The sequence below is a fragment of the Amblyomma maculatum genome, chromosome 1 (genome assembly GCF_055883805.1).
Source record: "Amblyomma maculatum isolate TAMU_Amacu chromosome 1, ASM5588380v1, whole genome shotgun sequence".
NCBI lineage: Eukaryota > Metazoa > Arthropoda > Arachnida > Ixodida > Ixodidae > Amblyomma > Amblyomma maculatum.
In genome coordinates, this window is record NC_139344.1 from 207,702,497 (window position 1) to 207,720,362 (window position 17,866).

Sequence of the window (17,866 nt, forward strand, 5' to 3'; positions counted from 1 at the left end):
ACGCTTCGTGTGCGCGATAAAAGTGCTTAACACTCATGTTCACAATTATGAACTAGGTACCGGCATCGCATTCCTCGCTAACGCCGAGGTGAAACTCACGTTGGGTCGCGGACTTTCTTGACAGAACAGCAGTACCAGTGCGTCGGCTCCGCCGTAGTAGTACGCAGTGGTGGCGTCAACTCAGTGTACCATGATCCGGGATGCAATTCTCGCTGTAATTTGAACCCGCGGTGTCGTCATCGGGCAGCGTGGTTGATGATTCCTGCACATCTGTCGAGTCTAGCACTGGCTGTAACTCAGGTCCCGACGGCATGCTTGTGGCCGGCGTCTCCTGGTTTTTGTTCCATGCCCGTTTCTTACGGCTTCCAAAGGCTCTTTACATGCACGGTTACAATCTACTGTTTTCCGGCATCTCAGTTGGATCGCAAAGAAAAACTGCAGAAAGCGGTGTATTCGATAAACACGAGCGCAAAAGAAGATGCGCATGAAGCGGCAGCCATGGCAGCAAACGCAAAACAGCAAGAAGAAAAAAAATATGACGTGTCGATCATGCCAGTCAATGGGAGACGCGGAACGGCGCTTTTCAAGCGCGCCACGTGAGAGCTAATCAGAGACCATAAACGGTCTTCAGAAAACTGGCGCGCATAGCCAGTCTGCTTGAGCGAAGCCATTTTGAGATAGCACAAATTGCGCACAAAGCATTAAACCAAGCCCAAGATGGTGGTGATCGGCCGGCTGCAACGCCCGCTGCGCGCGCGGGAATTTCGAACAAAATTTCTCTTTTCGAGGGGGCATTTCGTGGCTACTGTGACGTTTTGAAATCAGATTTTATCATATTTTCTGACCGAATTCAGTGGTAATCATTTGAGTGCAGATGCTCGAAAGGATAAGCGTTCCAAAAATGCGCGTCTCAAAATCAATTTTTGAAATTTTCTACCGTTCTAAGGCTCGCGTTGCCCCTTAATTAACTCTATGGCTGTTATCTTTCAGAATTTTCGCTACTGCATATCTTCAGCCATTATATTTTCCAGCTGATTGCGCATTTATCAACAATCTGAAAGTTTGCAACTTTGACGCAGTTTCCGGTGCCACTATTATAGACACCGTGCAGGAGTAACTCGTGGCGAGGGAGCCTACTTGTTGTGCCGCGGCACCCGGCTTAGGGTGGTGCCATCCTTTGAAGGGGCACTTGCCGCCGCCCGCTGAAGACCAGTTTTACCAGATGAGCTAGCGGCACCATTTTGGTCCCCAACTGAACCGGCGCGGCCGGGTGCTCCGCATGAAGGAGAACGTTGGCGCTCGTACATTGTGGCGGTCTGATTTTTTTCTTCCCTGCTATCTGCATGAAATATTTGCGCACCGCGCTAAATATTAAGTAATGCATTTTATGCAGCTCTTTCGGTAGAAAAGCCGTCGGCATAGTAGAAATAGTAGTAGTTGTAGTAATCTGAATCACGTGCTGGAAATAATTGGGGGCCGCGTAAAAGATCATATCATGGTAATTTGTGGTTCTAGTGACTGATGATTGATGTATGATAGGCGTAACGAGTTAACAAATTGTAATTAATAAATTAAAAAAAGGAGTTCAAAGGTGTCAAAATAGCCAATGCTTTATGTTAATTATGAAAATTTAGGGTGTGAAATTGATCAATTACTCAATTGCAATAATTCAAAGGAAATGAAAAATGAGAAAAAGGAGGTTCAAATGTGTCAAAAGCTCAGAATGTAAATTAAATAATTTAATTAACAAAAAACGAGACACTTAAAAAGGGGTTTCAAAGATGTGAAAACACTCTTAATGACAAACCAATGCTTGATGAGGCTTATTAAGAAAGTTTAGACTTTGTAATTGAACAATTAGTTGAACTAATTGGAAAAATGAAAACTTCGAATTGGAAAAGGGGGTTCAGAGGTGTGGAAGTGCTCCAAAGAAAGAAAAGCCAATGCTTGGTGAGGCTAATATAAGGAAAATTAATGATGTTTAACTAATTTAATTTTTTTCATTAAGGATTGAATTATTCTCAAAATGAAAATTAGTAAATGGGATTTAAAAGGTGCCAAAACGCACGGAATTAAAATCAGATGCTTGTTGATGCTGATTAATAAATGTATAGTGTGTAACTGATCAATTAATAGAAATACTTGGAAAAATAAAAACATGGAGAAAGGAGGTTCAAAGGAGTGAAATTGCTCAGAATGGAGAGCCAGTATTTGCTGTTGCTAAGTATCGATGTAGAAAAGATAAAAACGAAAAATGCACTCAATGATTTTTATTAGTTACAATTCACTGGGCAGTTATAGCCGCCAATGAGCATACTGCAATCATACTTGATATCAGATACCCCGTGATATTACTTGGTGTAGCCAAAAGTATGAGTGTTAATCACAATGAGCTAATTAATGGCTAATAACTAAGACCCAAAATTACTGTACTGGAATATACCACGTAAAAGCTATGCTGTGATATGACTTGACGTAACAAAGTTCAATCACAGCTAACTAGTTAACAGTTCCTAACTAAAGCCGGTAATTAGTGTACTGCAAGCATACTCGCTATAAGCTGTCCAATGATTTATAACTTTTATGCTATAGCCTGAAGTTCAATATTTAATCAAATTTAATTAAATAACGGCAATTAACATAGACCGGCAATTACTGCATTGCGATCGTGCCACATATACGCTATCCTGTGATATGACTAGACATTGTAGCCTTAAGTTCAAGTGTTCGTCATAATTATCTAATTAATAGCAATTAACAAAGACCAGTAATTTGTGTATTACAATTGTGATGGATATAAGCTATCCTGTGATATATGACTTGATGTAGCCTAAATTTCAAGTGTTAATCACAATTATCTAATTAATGGTCATTAACTAATAACTAAAAATCACCATTAACTAGTTAACAGTTCTTAACTGGCAATTAGTGCAGTGCAAACATGCTCTGCATAAGCTATCCAATGATATGACGATGCTATAATCTGAAGTTAAATATTTAATCATAGTTAATTAAATAATGGCAATTAACAAATACCAGCAATCAGTGTATTGCAATCGTGATGATAAGTTATCTTGTGATATATGACGGAATTGTAGTCTAAAGTTCAAGTGATAATCACAATGATCTAATTAATGGTGATTAACTAAAATTAACTAAAGGGGAGTTCAAATGTTAATGACAATTAACTAGTTAACAGTTCTTAACTAAATCAGCAATTAGTGTAGTGCAAGCCTGCTCTGTATAAGCTATCCAATAATATATGACTTGATGCTATTGTCAGCTCAATTTTTAATTGCAGTTATTTAATGAATGGGAAGTAATTAAGAATTGCAAATAGTCAAGCGCAATTATAGTCGACGCAAGGTTATATTACTTGACATTGCAGTGCAAAGTTCATTTTTATTCACAGTTAACTAATTAACTATTGTGCCTATAATTTTATTGCTATTATACTCGACATAAGCTTTCAGTTTATATAGCAGTCATGGTATTGTAGTTAGAATAAAACAGAACTACACAATGGCCGTGGACACTTTATCTATACATTAGGTACCTGATGCTCATCTACCAAGTAATGATACACATTGAAACAATGAGTCGGCTAACAATATTTTCTACTAAGGAATGTCATTTTGGTTTAATTACCAAACTGTCATCCCCACAAAAATCCATGTAATGTTTCTTATCAGTTAATTCGACCAATTTCTCCTTTTAGCTCACCCTGGTTCTACATATACAAAGCGTGTCACTCCTAAGCTGGGAAGCAAAATGGCGGCCCATCAAGCTTGACGGCCGTTTTTGGCCAAAATCGGCAACTCTGGCAAGAGATGTCACCACCCTAAGCCGGGCGCCGCGGCGAAACATGTAGGCTCCCTACTCGTGGCGCGATACGTGCGCCCCTTGCGGTGGGAAGAACAGTTTGGTAGGGAGTCGTGTGCCTGGCTGTGCAGCGGAGATGCGGCGGATCTGCTGTGCGTGGGGCGCATTTGCCGTTTGTTCTTTCAATTCGCGGCATTCTATGGTCACAAATGAGTTGCCAGGTTGCAGTCCTTGGGTTTCTGCTATTGCACACATTTTCACTGGCCTGATAAAATATTTTTCACGTCACGTCAACCTTTACGAAGCGAAGTGACGCTAAGTTTGGATCGCTGCCGTCCAACGAGCAGTGAGCTGACAGTCATGCCCGGGTTTTGCTGTGTCCAGATTTACCACGAAGCATTTTTCCCGAAAGAGGACAAACTACCTTCACCTGAATTAGCATCCTTTCTCAACCCGCAAAAAAAAAAAAGAGAGAAAAGAAATATATAAAGAAATCGGGCAACTCATAGGCATCAGCGCTACTGGGACCGCCGTGCGTGCCCAGTGGGCCGCGCTCGTGGATGCAGTTGTTCATTGCATAATTTTTATTTAAGCTGTCCTGTGGTTTATATTTCCCTGTCTACGATAGCTTGCATAAGCACCAGTACAAAGCAGAGAGTAATCAGCGGGAATGGAGTGTTTTATTTGCGCATTTACTATGTCTTACGCTTAGTTTCGCGAATTTAGATTTTCAACTTTTTTTTTTTTTTTGCTTGCTTACTTTCATTATTTTTTTTTCCTCCCTCAGCTCGATCCTTTCTTTCTGTCCACACCCTTTCCTTCCTCGCTTATGCTGCTACTTTCCTTCTCCTTTTCGGCAGTTTCCTTTGTCCGTCCCCCAGCCGAGCGTTTTTTTCTTTTCCTCGCCATCCATCGCTTCCCCCCGGCCTCCTACTAAAGTAAGCACTTTTAACTGTAATCTTTTCTCTTTACCTGCCCTGTCAGTTTTTTTAGCCCAGATGGTTTTCCGCTGTGCGCCTCTAGCTAGCCATATGTCTTTGGGATCCCGACATATGCTAGCGGCTGTCCATGTGTCATTGTCGGACCACATGCATGAAAAGCTCGCGGAGCATTTTTCATTTTTTAGTAACCTACGTGACACCAGCACGCCGCATAGTTCGCCATGATTTCTCCACCACAGAGGAAATTCCTGTGAGCTACCAAGCGCCGAGAAGCGGCATCTGACGTCGAAGTACCAGTGGTCCACTTCGCCCTCCTCTGTAGATGTGATTTATAAAGCCCCTGTCTGCCATTCCATACACTTTATTCATTTAGTTGTGTTAATGACATTTCGAGGTCTGCTGAGCTGATGAACATCGAATGATGATCTGTTTCTCATGTCATACTGCTCAGTCAAGGCTATAGTAACATTGGTAAATGTTAATTTTTTTTTTACTTATTCGTGGACGCTCTGAACAGATCTTGCATTCATTACACGCCATCCTGCTCCAAACAAGTGGTCGAGCGGCTGGCTGCCACCCGTTACCTTCCCTTGTCAAAACTTAATTTTGAGGCAGAGGACTAAGTACCGTTAAAGAGACAATAAGGATTGCTACAAAAAAAAGAGAAAAGAAAACTTGTTGTGCCATGCTGTAATGAAGTTTTCCATTCTCATAGCTGTGTCGCCGACTCGCCGTGCTAGCAACCGCATGCGCAAGCATTGCGTGGACAGAGTGATCAGTGTGAAGCTGCCATCCTTTCCTTTATCGTCGAGAAAAGTGGTAACCTCACCAGAAAAACAGCTAAAGCTCTTCAAAAGTCGTCTGCTTGATATAAGTGCCTGCGGCATTTTCAGGCCCCGCTAATGGTGTTTTCGAGTTTTCAGGCTTGTCGCTTTTTTTTTAGGCTTTTTTCTCTTTGACTCCAGCTTCATTCATTCCTATTCTTCTTCCACACTCGTTCCATCCTTCACGGCCGAATCGAGGGTGCCTCGAATCGAGGCACCCTGTCCAATCAAAATTGTCTTTTCTTGATACATGGGACCTATAGAAAATTTCGCAACTGGTAGTATCAAAGACCTCCGCTGAGGCTGGCATCAGTGCGCTTTTTCAGTAAACTTGCGATGGTTTTTACCTGCCATTAACACTAATAACAGCCTTTCATATTTTAAACTACAGAATATGATTAATAAATAGCTTTTTGTTGGGAATTATTCGTCTATGCTCATTATAATCAGCAGCTACATTTTTGAGCCTCTTCACTCGTCAGGGAATTTGACGTGAAGTAATTAGGGAAAACCTGGAAAAGTCAGGGATATTTAAAATAGTGGTTTGCTAGACACCCTGATACAGGAAATAAAATAGAATATGCATTTGCACCAGAAGAATTGGGCTGGAAAGGTTGGACATTTAGAAATACAGATTTACATACTGGCAGAAACGTGCACTATGGGCAGACACGCCTCATGAAGCTTTCGCGATCTTCCTGTGCTATTTCTTTTCTTTCCAATGTTTTTCACAACCCATTTTGTAAAAAAAGATGCGCATAATATAAAAATCGAATCCATTGTTAACGCTTTCTTCTTTCTGGTGTTTAAAACTGGCTCACATGAAGCATTGTTATATGAATACGCTGTGGATATGTTGAAATGACCTTATGGACATGAAGCATCATTTTCACATTTGCATTTGTCTTGCATGTTTGTTTTGTCTACCCTTCATTTTGTGTCGGTTTCTGCTGCATTATAGGTCCACTACAGCCGGAAACACCGTGGAGAAGTTTTCAATCAAAACTCAGTTGTTGCTGATCCCAGCTCAATTGAACAACAGAAGGACAGAGTGTACAAGTGTCTTAGTTGCTCCTACATTTTTGGCAACATGAATGACATGAAGCGGCACTTGAGGGTAAGAGCTAATGCCCTTTGTGTTTCTATAGACCCTTTACAGCGCGAGCGCATGGGCGTTGCCATATTTGATCATTTGACCCTTTCGCCAACGCCGGCCTTCGGGCCTTCTGGTTTGACGGCTTCCTACGCGCTGGTACTAGGCTGCACGGTGCGGTGTACCTGCTGTCTCTGGGGGTAACGAGCTTGTAGACAGCCAAAAAACTTCATGTGAATGCCTATAGTATGTGTAGGTACTAAAAAACTAATTTAACCACATAGTTCATTTATTGCGAGCTCCTAAGTGTCTGCATTGGCTAGAACGTTTCGACAAACCCATCAACCGTCGACTCTTTCTTTTTAACAAATTTTTCCCTAGTGCTCTTTGTGGAAAACACGATTTTCTGTAAAAGTGAATAGATTACAAACTGATTACACCCTCAAACTTTTTTTTAAATTTATTTTCTTGCGCTAAGGGCGAACGCATGTTCAGACCGTGCTAGCTGAGACGCATTATGAATGTTCATTTAACATTGTGCACAATATTTACTGCTCAATATGGATGCGCGTGTAATCCCCGACAATTGATAAGGTATAATTTTACTTCCTGAAACGTCCTGGCTTAAAAACACTATTACGCTGCTTGAAGGCCGCATCAGGCGCTCAGCGGCGTTCACCTGCGCTCGGGCGAAAGTGATTGGAAACTGCGTCGGAATTCAGAACCCACAGTAAGCAGCCCAAGCAAGCGGGGATATAAAAACTCTTATTGTGGCAAATTTCATCATTGGCCTGTTCATTAGTTTCATAAAAGCAGCAGTTATTACATGTATTGCAGCAGTGCTGGTCTAATTATAGTTTGGTTTAGTTTGTGGGGTTTAACGTCTCAAAGCAACTCAGGCTATGAGTGGAGGACTACGGAAAGTCCCACCCCCTTGGGGTTCTTTAGCGTGCACTGGTATCGCACAGCACACGGGCGCCTGGGTTTCCGGCTGCATCGAAAAGCAGTCGCCGAGGCCAGGATTCGATCCCGTATATCCTTGGGAACAGTACCTAAATAAAGTAAGCAGATTAACTGACATGCCCACACTGACTTTCCCACCCCCCTTGTGGTTCTTTAACGTGCACTGATATCGCACAGCACACGGGCGCCTGGGTTTCCGGCTCCATCGAAAAGCAGCTGCCGAGGCCGGGATTCGATCCCGCATATCCTTGGGCACGGTACCTAATTAATATAAGCAGATTCACTGACATGCCCAAACTGACTTTCCTTCTCTGCACAATCAATTCTTATAACTGCATAGACATTAATAGCAATGTCAAGGTACTTCTTAACGACCTGCGAAAATAACGCGGCAGCAGTGCAAAGACTCAATATACAACTCCTCAGAAAACGTCAGGGTCGTTCTCGCATTCCCATGGCTACTGCCAGTGCTAAAATTAGCTGGTGCACGAGGTTTAACCTTTCTCTGCAATTCACAGGCGCTTTCTTGTCCCAGAAAGGAACATGAACTCATGATACATCTCTGGGAAAAATGGTGGCCTAGGCCATGATGTGCACCTACTTTAGAAAGCATCGTCTGTTCTTCTACCAATAAACAACAAGGTCATTAGCTCTATTTCCTCGCAGAATACTTCGACAATACAGATGACACCTGCATCAAAGCAGCACTGTTTAAAAGTCAGCCAGCATTCTTACTCAAGATGCACAGCAGCAGTCTGCACTGCGCGTCGATGCATTCCGAAGGCCAGCAATGACGGTCATGCTTGTGGCACCACCTGTTAGGGAAGAGTGGAACTACTCTCTGTAAACTGTCTATTGAGAGTCCTAGATGCTAGATATCGGAATTGCGTGTGTGCACCATAAGGGGCATTGCGTATTGTGCACCTGCATCTTACTTGAGGGCTCCAGATCTGCATTTTCAACTGACACGGCATTGCAACATGTGTTATTTGGCCCAGAGATGGCCAGGTGTCGCTACTGCATGCATTGCCTGTGGCGTACGAAAATGCACGTGAAGTGCCTGCTCATGGAAATGGTAGAGCTATGCTGCGCAGAAGTGAGATTGGAAAAGGGCAAATGGCTGCCCTGCAGGGCACCTTTGAAGTAATCGGAGCACGATAGGAAACGAAAATCGGAAAGAAAAAAAAAATAATAGCAGCCACTGTGGGACACGAGAAAAAAAAGAGTGAAACAAATGCTATTTTCAAGTAGGATAACATGATCTGGTTTCTTGTGTAATATCATTAATGCTCTGTTTGCAATTGTCATCTTCCTTTTATTGAGGACACACTTGACATGCTCACATATCTTTATGGACACTTCTGATAATAAATGTGGTGGTCCATTCAAGTTCGGCTTAAAGGGAGTCTATTGTTTGATATGGGGCGGACTTTTGCTGTCGAGGCTTCAAAATGTCCTGGAAGCCCATTTAATTTGTGCTTATTCAGTGATAGAAATATCTCGGTTACCTTTGAGCTAGACCTTCCTTTTGGTGTTTGTAGAGTTATTCCACTAAAACTTTTGTTGCGATAGCAGTGATCTTTAGCAGCAGCACTACTAATAGAAGCATATGTGGCACTGACTACCTCTCATAAATGGCCTTAAAATATATTTCTTACTTGCATTTGCCACAGTTGAAACATGGTGTGTGCTTGGAGAACTTGGACCTGAGCGTGGAAGAGGTGTCAGCAGAAGCCCTCGCTTCGGAGGCAGAGGCAGCTGCGGCTAGTGCCCAGCAGGAGATGACAATGGAGCCTGCTCCTAATGAAGACATTGAAGCACTTGAGGTAAGCTTGAATGTTTTTTTATGTAAGGTTGGTTCCATTTATTTGAGAGGAACATAATTTGAAATTATATATGATGATGATTAGTTTTTTTTTTTTTTTTTAAGGCGGCTTTGGCCTAAAAGTGTTGTGACACATGGTACCTTTGTTTTCACAAGCTGCGGTAAAATAGTGTTACAGTAAAACCTCAATAATTCAAAGAATTCCTGTGGTCCTTTATTTTCTAAATCAATTCAATGCGGCGGCCATAACCAGCTCAGCTAATTCAAAACTTTGGCCGATTCTTGAAGCATTTTGTTGCAAATCAATGAAGTGACAGCCACTTGAAGCCGTCAAGTGATGACGCAAAGCATGTGGATACTTAATATGCCTTAGCGCCTCAGCCCAAGAACAGCGTTCTTAGATAAGAGACAGTTGGGAAAAACTGTGCTGGCGCGCCACGCTGCAGAGCGGGCCCTAACAATCACTGGGCTGGCATCTAGTTGACTGCAACGTGACCGCAGCGCTCCTCCCCTCCCACTGCGGTGGAGCCCCAGCCACGTGACAGCCTCTCAATTACCAGTGGCACCGGAGGCAAAATTTCGATGCCTAAGGCTAGGTGACGTTGATAGACGTAAATATCTAAAAATGCCCAATATCAGCGTCAAGGCTGAAAATATTTCGCAGGTGGAAATGGCAAGCCACTCAGTCGCAGCAATTTCTTGTTTAAGCAGTGCTGTTGTACCTGCCACAGGCATGGCTCGTTTCCGCGGAAGGAAGAGCTCCTCTTCTGTCGCCGTGCCTTCATTACCCTTGCCTCCACTTCCACTTTTCACAAGTCCCCATTGCCGTTGATTAGGACAGTTAACTACGCTTGAGGTATTATTGTTCAAACATCTAGGATCTTTCCATGTCCCTACTGCCTACTCCAGTTCTTGTGCCGTCATGTGTTTGGCTGCCGTCTCTTGTGAGCGCTGAATGACAACGCCCGTAGATGAGACGCTTACGTGACGCTGAAGACGCGCTAGCTTATCGTCTGCTATGTCCCTGCTCGAGACATGTCAGCAGACGTGGTAGCTTGCATGCGTACAAGGTATATTTAAAGAATGTAAACACAACTTTATCTTAGTTTCTGTTAAAATTTACACATTTTAAATGTCCGTACTGTGCACTGATAGAGATGTGCTGGAATGTTGGGGAAAATAGGCACCGCACCTTCCTTCAACATTCGCCTATACCTACCTTGAGGAATCCTGACAATTTGAACATTGCCATATTTATAGCAGCTGGTGATGTCGTCAGGCTAAAATGAAGGTCGCACACATACGTTTTTGACATGGCTTTGAAGTTCTTGCACAGAATTACAGTGAAAGCTCGTTAATTCGAACCTCGATAATTCGAATTTTCGGATGATTCGAACTACACTACTTGGTCCGGCCAAGCCCCATAGAGATCTGTGTACAAAAAAGCCCGCTAATTCAAACGCAAGTCGGTTCCGCAATGGATAATTCGAACTACGCGCCGCCGTGTATGGGCGGCTTGGCGCACAGCACGTGGCAAAAAGAAAAAAAAAAAATTTCCTTAAAGAAAGAGCAGCGTAGTTAGAGGCTGCCGCTTCCAAAACGGGGACAGAAAATGAAACCTGATAGAACCATGGATGAGTGGGTAAAGTCTAAATGGGTTGGTGGCCGCAGCTGCCTACTCTCTTCCGCGCAACTTCCGAAAGTCGCTATTAAATACTCTTTAATTCGTGCCCTGTTCATTCGGAAATGCGCATAAGCACTGTTGGCACGGTCCCAGCAAATGCCCTCAAAAAGCTATGACTTCGGATGGGCGCTACGGGTTACGAGCTTTTTTTTTTGTTTTTTTTTTTGCGAGAGTCGTCCACTCTTTCATCCGTCGGCAGTCAACGAGAGCAGGGGGTCGGCCGCGGTCATGACGCCGGCTTTTACCATCCTCCCCTTCAAAAGGCATTTGCTGTTATCGCGCGTGATAGTAGACAGTGCCCGCCCCAATGGCCTGTAGCATGATAATGCAAACCTATTGAAAATGAGGCTTGCACAACCGGACAAGCGCTGGCACCCTGCCAAGTTCGCTTTCCCCCTTGCTAGAGCCAACATCAAAAGAAAAACACCACTATGTTATCGTTGCCAGCATCTTGGCGCACTGCCAAGAAATGTTTTGTGGACCATGACGACGCGAAACGGAGGGATGCATTGAACAGCTGAAGCTGACGCTTTAGCTTTAACGGCTGACGCCTTTTTTTTTTTTTTTTCGAATTCTAAGGTGAAAATTGCGGTTGGCGGGTTCATTATGCGAGTGGGTTGTTTACGTGAGTAAATACCGTAGATTTACCATAGTTCAGGTCAGTTTTTTTCGAGGCCATTTGATAATTCGAACATCGGATAATTCGAACTTTTTTCCCGGTCCCATGAAGTTCGAATTAACGTTCAACTCCTAAGGGTCCTTTCAAGGCTTGAAAAAATGACGCTTTTCAGCATTTGCCTTTTCAGAAGCATATCCTGCTCGGCGTCCCAGCAGACTACACGCCAGCATGTTCCAATGCTCAGTGTAACTTCATAACATTTAGTATTGGTACTCCAGATCCATTTCAGCATCCTTAAATACATGCCTCTATGCATGTGAATTGTTGCCTTCTGACACATTTCAAGCAGGGAGCTAACAGACAACATGCAGGCACCCATCCACTCCACCTGCGTGTCATCTGCTAGCTCTCTGCTAAGGTCTATTCACACTTGTGACTAGTGAAGGGTGTGCGACTGGCTGTCACATGCGACCAGGGAGCCAATTACTATCTCGAACGATGTTCACACTTGCAAAGGCGATCCGCAGGTCACTTTTCCAGACTTGTTTATCTTATCTGCTCACCACATAGAGTAGAGCTAACTTCCGTTCACTTCTGCTGAGCTGCTGATTGTTACTGGTTTGCGACCAGGAGTTGCGAAGCTGAAAAATCGAGCAGTGCTCGAATGGCCTATGACTGTTGCTTTTCGACCAATGTGACCATTTGCGTCAGTCGCTTTTCGACCAAAACGGTCGCACGACTTCCACGAGTCGTGCCTTTAGGATTCACTGAAGTCAGATTGGCAATCTTTTGGGCCCACTCCGTACCGCGCAGTTTTTTGTCTCCTATCTGAGAACGTTGGCCCAAGAATTCCCAGCTCTTAAAGCAAGTGTGACTTGTAGATGCAATGTGGCCTTGGATAGCAGTTTCGAAGTAACATGCTTTCGGTGCTTCATCAAGGCACAGCCACGGTCAAGGCAGCTTGCATGTACTTACCGCTCCTCTCTGGCCCGGTTGTAATCAAAGCAGCGGAATCAGAGACAGCATGGCTGTGCGAGTTTGCTACAAACCATTTAGTTCGCGCTCGAGTGTGGAAGGCGGGGTGAAATGCCGTTTTGCTTTTGATCTTGGTTTGCATCAAAGGGAGTTTATACAGTTAAACCTCGATATAATGAAGTCGGTAAAATCGGCACTTGAATTTGTTACATTGAAATTTCGTTACGTCGAAATTAGGCTCATAAAATGCAAATAAAATTCTCAAATGGTGTTGCTGGAAGAACTTTTATTTGTGGGTAAAGTAGTCTGTCACTTTCTTTTGAGTCTTCTTTGCATTCAACAACGGCATTACGCACCATTCATAGGCCCACAACGACTGCATAGCCTTTTCCTCTCCTGTAGAGCCCGCGAAGCGCCTCAGTACGTCAATCGCATCGACTACTTCACGGGAGGTGGAGACGTCACCACACTCGTCCTGATTGTCCGTTTCGTCGTCACTCTCACCTTGCAATTCCTGAACCACATCGTTCAGGATCGATTTCGTGGTCACCTCTTCTGTCGCGAGGATACATGAATCACCGAGAACGAAATCGTTGATCTCGACGCCTTCCGGCACAGCACCACCGCTGCAAAGGCGCTCCCAGGACTCCTGAAGTGCCTGCGCTTCTGTTGTTTCAAGCGTGGACAAACCACCTTACCTTCAGGTAGAGCTGCTGCGGAAGCGTCTGCTCCAAGGCCTGCTTTTTAAAAACAGTGAATGATTTTTTTTGGCATTACTTTCCAGGATGTGGACAGCATCTCGAGCGCTTGAAACAAATCAACTTTCGTTGACCGTTCCAGCCGAATGTCGAGGAGCAGCTTGTCAACTAATCTTCGGCGATAGGCACATTTCAAACTGTTAGTTATGCCCTGATCAAGCGGTTGGATGAGTGATGTGCAGTTGGGTGGGAGAAACTGCAGTTCCACATGTGCAAGCTCCAAGTCGTCAACGTGATACACAGAGCAGTTGTCGAGGATGAGGCACACGTGGCGTCCGGATTCTTTCATGTACTCTTCAAGATCTTGCAGCCAACTGCAGAAAATACTGTGGGTCATCCATGCTTTTTTGTTCGATGTATAGGCAATCTCGAGTTGCCGCGAATTCTTAAAGCAGTGTGGTTTTTTGCTGCACCCGATAACAAGCGGCAAACGCTTGTCACTTCCATCCATGTTGGCGCACAGGAGGACTGTGATCCGTAGCTTGCTATGCTTGCCGCCGTGACAACGATCACCTTTCAAAGCCAGTGTGCGATTAGGCAGCATCTGGTAGAACAATGCCTTCTCGTCGGCGTTATATATGTCTGCCGGATCGTAGCGCTCGAGGATATCTGGCACTGCGTTCGTAATCCAGGCAGCTGATTCTGTTGCGTCAGCTGATGACGACTCACCACTCAAGCTTTTGCCAACGATCGAGTGTCAAGCCTTACACCTATGCAGCCAGCCGCTGCTGGCCTGGAAGTCATCGCGACCAAGCAGGCATGCGAAATCCTTTTTTTGTTGTAGGACCGCACCACCGATGGGGAATGTTTTGCGCCCGGGTTGACATGAACCACTTGAAAACAGCTTTATCCACATCTTCATAGGTTATTGCCTTCAACCATTTTCTCTGGCTGCTTGCTCCCTTTTTTAAAGAGTCGGTGATGGATTCCTTGGAGCTCAAAATCGTGGAGAGTGAACTTTGCAGTATCTCAAACTTTGTGGCGACATCTTTCTTCTTTTCGCCCTTCGCGATGGCATCCAGTATGCTGGCCTTCACTTCTAGAGAGAGCACTTTTCGTTTGCCACTCATGCTGCTGGAACGGAGCCGCCAGACAGGCGTCACAACTACGACGACGACGAGGTACAGGTCACCAATCACGCGACAATGTGACAACAAACAAATGCACACGCGCTGCACGCCGACATGCGCTGTGCAAAAAAATAGGCATAAACTGGGTAGGGAGCCTGCACGCTGCGCTGCGGCGCCTAAACTGGGCCGATGCTCGTGCCGCCTAGTGGAGTTGCTCAACACCATGTTTGCATCTCCCGCGTAGTACATCAGATGGCACAGCGTATGCCACATCGTATCATCATCATCGTCACATTTTTAAGCGCGCTCGGCTCTGCTGCGCCAAGGTCGACCTACTTTGGCCTCACTGCGCTTATTTTCAGGCTGCCTGCGCTTTGATGGGCGCTGCTCTCAACCACTCAGGATCGTAGTACACCTTTGTTCAGGCATCGAGTCTTCAACTAAATTTCGGTACATTGAAAGTTCGGCGAAATTTACTTCGTTATAGGGGGCTAAAAATACATTGTGTTCTATGCGCCCAAAGTTACCGAAACTGAACTACTTCGTTACATCGGGGATTTCGTTAAATTGAAGTTCTTTACATCGAGGTTGTACTGTAATTTACCTTAAAGTTGCCTGCATGCCATGATGCTATCTCACAGGTAGGTACAAAACAAAGTTGGGTTGGGGTTGGGTTGTGGGGTTGTGGGGTTTAACGTCCCATAGTGATTCAGGCTATGAGAGACGCCGTAATAGAAGGCTCTGGAAATTTTGACCACCTGGGGTTCTTTAACGTGCACTGACATCGCACAGCACACGGGTGCCTTGCTTTTCGCCTCCATCAAAAAGCGGCCGCCGAGGCCGGGATTCGATCTCGCGTCCTTGGGAACAGTAGTGGAGCGCCGTAACCACTGCGCCACCCCGGCGGGGCACAAAGTGTGGCGATGGGATGAAGCATGTTCTCGTGAATAAAGCTTTTGCCTGGGCCCAAGCTTAATCTAACTTGAGAACCTGTCACAGGTGCCGTCAGCGCTGCACATGACGCGGGGTTCAAATGTGTGGTGACACTAGCAGTGTGCACATAGTAATGTGGACAAATGCAGGGCTTGTCTTGCTTTTAGTGTTCGTGGAAGGAGTGGCAACTCCCATGTGCTGTCTACACCTCCCAAGTGAAGGAGTTTCAAAGTGGATAGTCAGTTGTGAATTCTGTTGTGGACTTGTCAGCAGTTGCCTTATATGTTGGGGTGAGGACAGCATCCTGCATTTTCATTTGTGGTCTTTCACAATGCGGCCCTGCACCACATCTTTATTGTGCCACCGAGGTCACTCGAAGGCGCATTGACATTCTCCACATCATGTGCAGGAGTCAGAAAACAATGGAGATCTGTGTCGCAGGTTTTTCAACCCACATGACCAGCAGCATCAATATCTCTCTGGTAGTATAAAACAATCAGATTCAGAGCTGTTGCTTCGAATTTAGGTAGTATAAATTACCCATCTGCATAGATAGATAATGCATTATGCTACATGGCAACTGATGCTTTATTGCAATGTTTACATTGGGAAGAATGTCTCTACTGCTTTGATGCTAAAAAGGATACAAATTAAACCTCACAACTAGGAATTTTTGCAGTGCATTATCAAAAAGGAAAAGCGATACCACACTTACCGTTGCCCCTCCCACCGAGCAGGCGTGTATTGCTAACACGGTGGTTCCTGAATGTCCACAAACTAGAGGTGTGCGGCAATAAGGCTGCTTTTGGATTTCTTAGGCAGCAGTGCTTCTTAAAGGGGCACAGTGACGTGCGTAAAGCCGTTAATTCCAGCCAACCTCTAGGTTCTTTGCACTGTACTGATGTCAGTAAAAAAAGAATTACAAAAATCGGCGCGCGGAAATGAGAATTACTCGGTTTATAAAGTTCTAAACGCAAGAGAAAAAAAACAGCGTGTCCGAGCTGGTGCGAGAGGGAGCCCCTCTCCCATTTCGCTCGCCCAGTGCTCAACTCGGGCGGAACCTATCAGAAATGCAGCTTTCTGCTGACGTATCAGAAGCTATCCACCATGGTTGCCTGTCCAACCCAACCTGCTGCCGCACTTTTTGGCAGCATCGTTACCATGGTAACGACGCTGCGAAGCACAGCTATGAGGACCGGCTTCTTCGTCTGCTCCCTTGGTCTGCTCAAAGTTAGCCTAGCCCACCAAATGCTGCTCCAAACCATCTTTGCCATCTAAGTGTAGTGCCCACATATCGTTCGCGGTTCAATACTGATAATAAATGTTTTCCAACCCAATTGCGGGGGTGTCGACGAGGTGGACGCGCGGTCAGCAAATCTGCATCGCCGTTTTGGTGTTCCGCCGGCGTCCATCACTGCTGCTGTCACGAATCACTCGAGCGCTACTTGTGTGAAAGTTCGAGAACGAGTGCGAAAGGCAAAGACGGGAGAATGGCGTACACGAGCTAAGGCGAAGCCTACCCTGTACCTGTACAGGGTAGGGAAGCGAACGTGCTTTACATGCGATTTCGACACAACTAGCGCCATCTGTGGGGCGTTGGCAGAAACGATCAACCACGTGATTTTGGCTTGTCCAGCGATTTTGCCGACCTCCAAGATCCAAACGCTATCAGCTGCCTTGGGATTTGAGGAGCCTGTGGGAGTGACCTTAGTGCTTGTGACCGTAGAGCTTGGACAGCGTATTGGCAGACGTTTTTTTCTGTCTCTGTTCTTTTTTTTTTTTTAATTTTTGCCTCCGTGGCGCCAGAAGGCAGCGGCGACCCGCTACGAAGGGCAAAGCCACCATCACCATCATCACAGCAAGCAGACGCTCCATCGTGCTTGTTGACAACACTGCATTTATCTGAGTTTACAGTCCCCATCTTTACAAGCACTCCACGAACACACATGGAATTAAAACACCATCTATTTGTTTTCTGCATAGTAACTTGAACATTCGAATGTAAAATCTTAAGTGCTTGCCCTACCAATCAGCGAAGCACCGCCCCAGAAGGAAACGTTATATCTGTGAACGAACTTTGCCGTCGTGTGCCGCTCACATCGGTGCCAAAACGCTGATTATAGAAGCGGATTAAAATATTACGTGCTACGATTTCGCCGTTATGATTGGGCTTTGGGGCATCGGGAAGGTGTAACATACTATAGCGGCTGGCTGGAATTAGTGGTCTGGCGAACGCCACGGCGCCCCTTTAACAAATAGTGCCCCGTATTTACTTTGGTCAGGCAAATAATCTCTTTAGGAATATTGGCTTGGTGTCTGATAAATTTGACAGAATACTGGCAATTTTGGGTGCATAAAG

General features: G+C 44.9%; 1 protein-coding gene across 3 annotated transcripts in view; it reads left to right on the forward strand.

The window, feature by feature from the left end:
• Positions 1-17,866, forward strand: part of LOC146205455 (zinc finger protein ZFAT-like) — a 117,366-nt gene that overhangs the window by 81,328 nt on the left and 18,172 nt on the right. For all 3 annotated transcript variants that reach the window (XM_084590139.1, XM_084590140.1, XM_084590141.1), the window contains 2 exons: positions 6,549-6,704; positions 9,317-9,469. In XM_084590139.1, the coding sequence (XP_084446265.1) occupies positions 6,549-6,704; positions 9,317-9,469 (309 nt within the window). The remainder of the gene's footprint in view (positions 1-6,548; positions 6,705-9,316; positions 9,470-17,866) is intronic.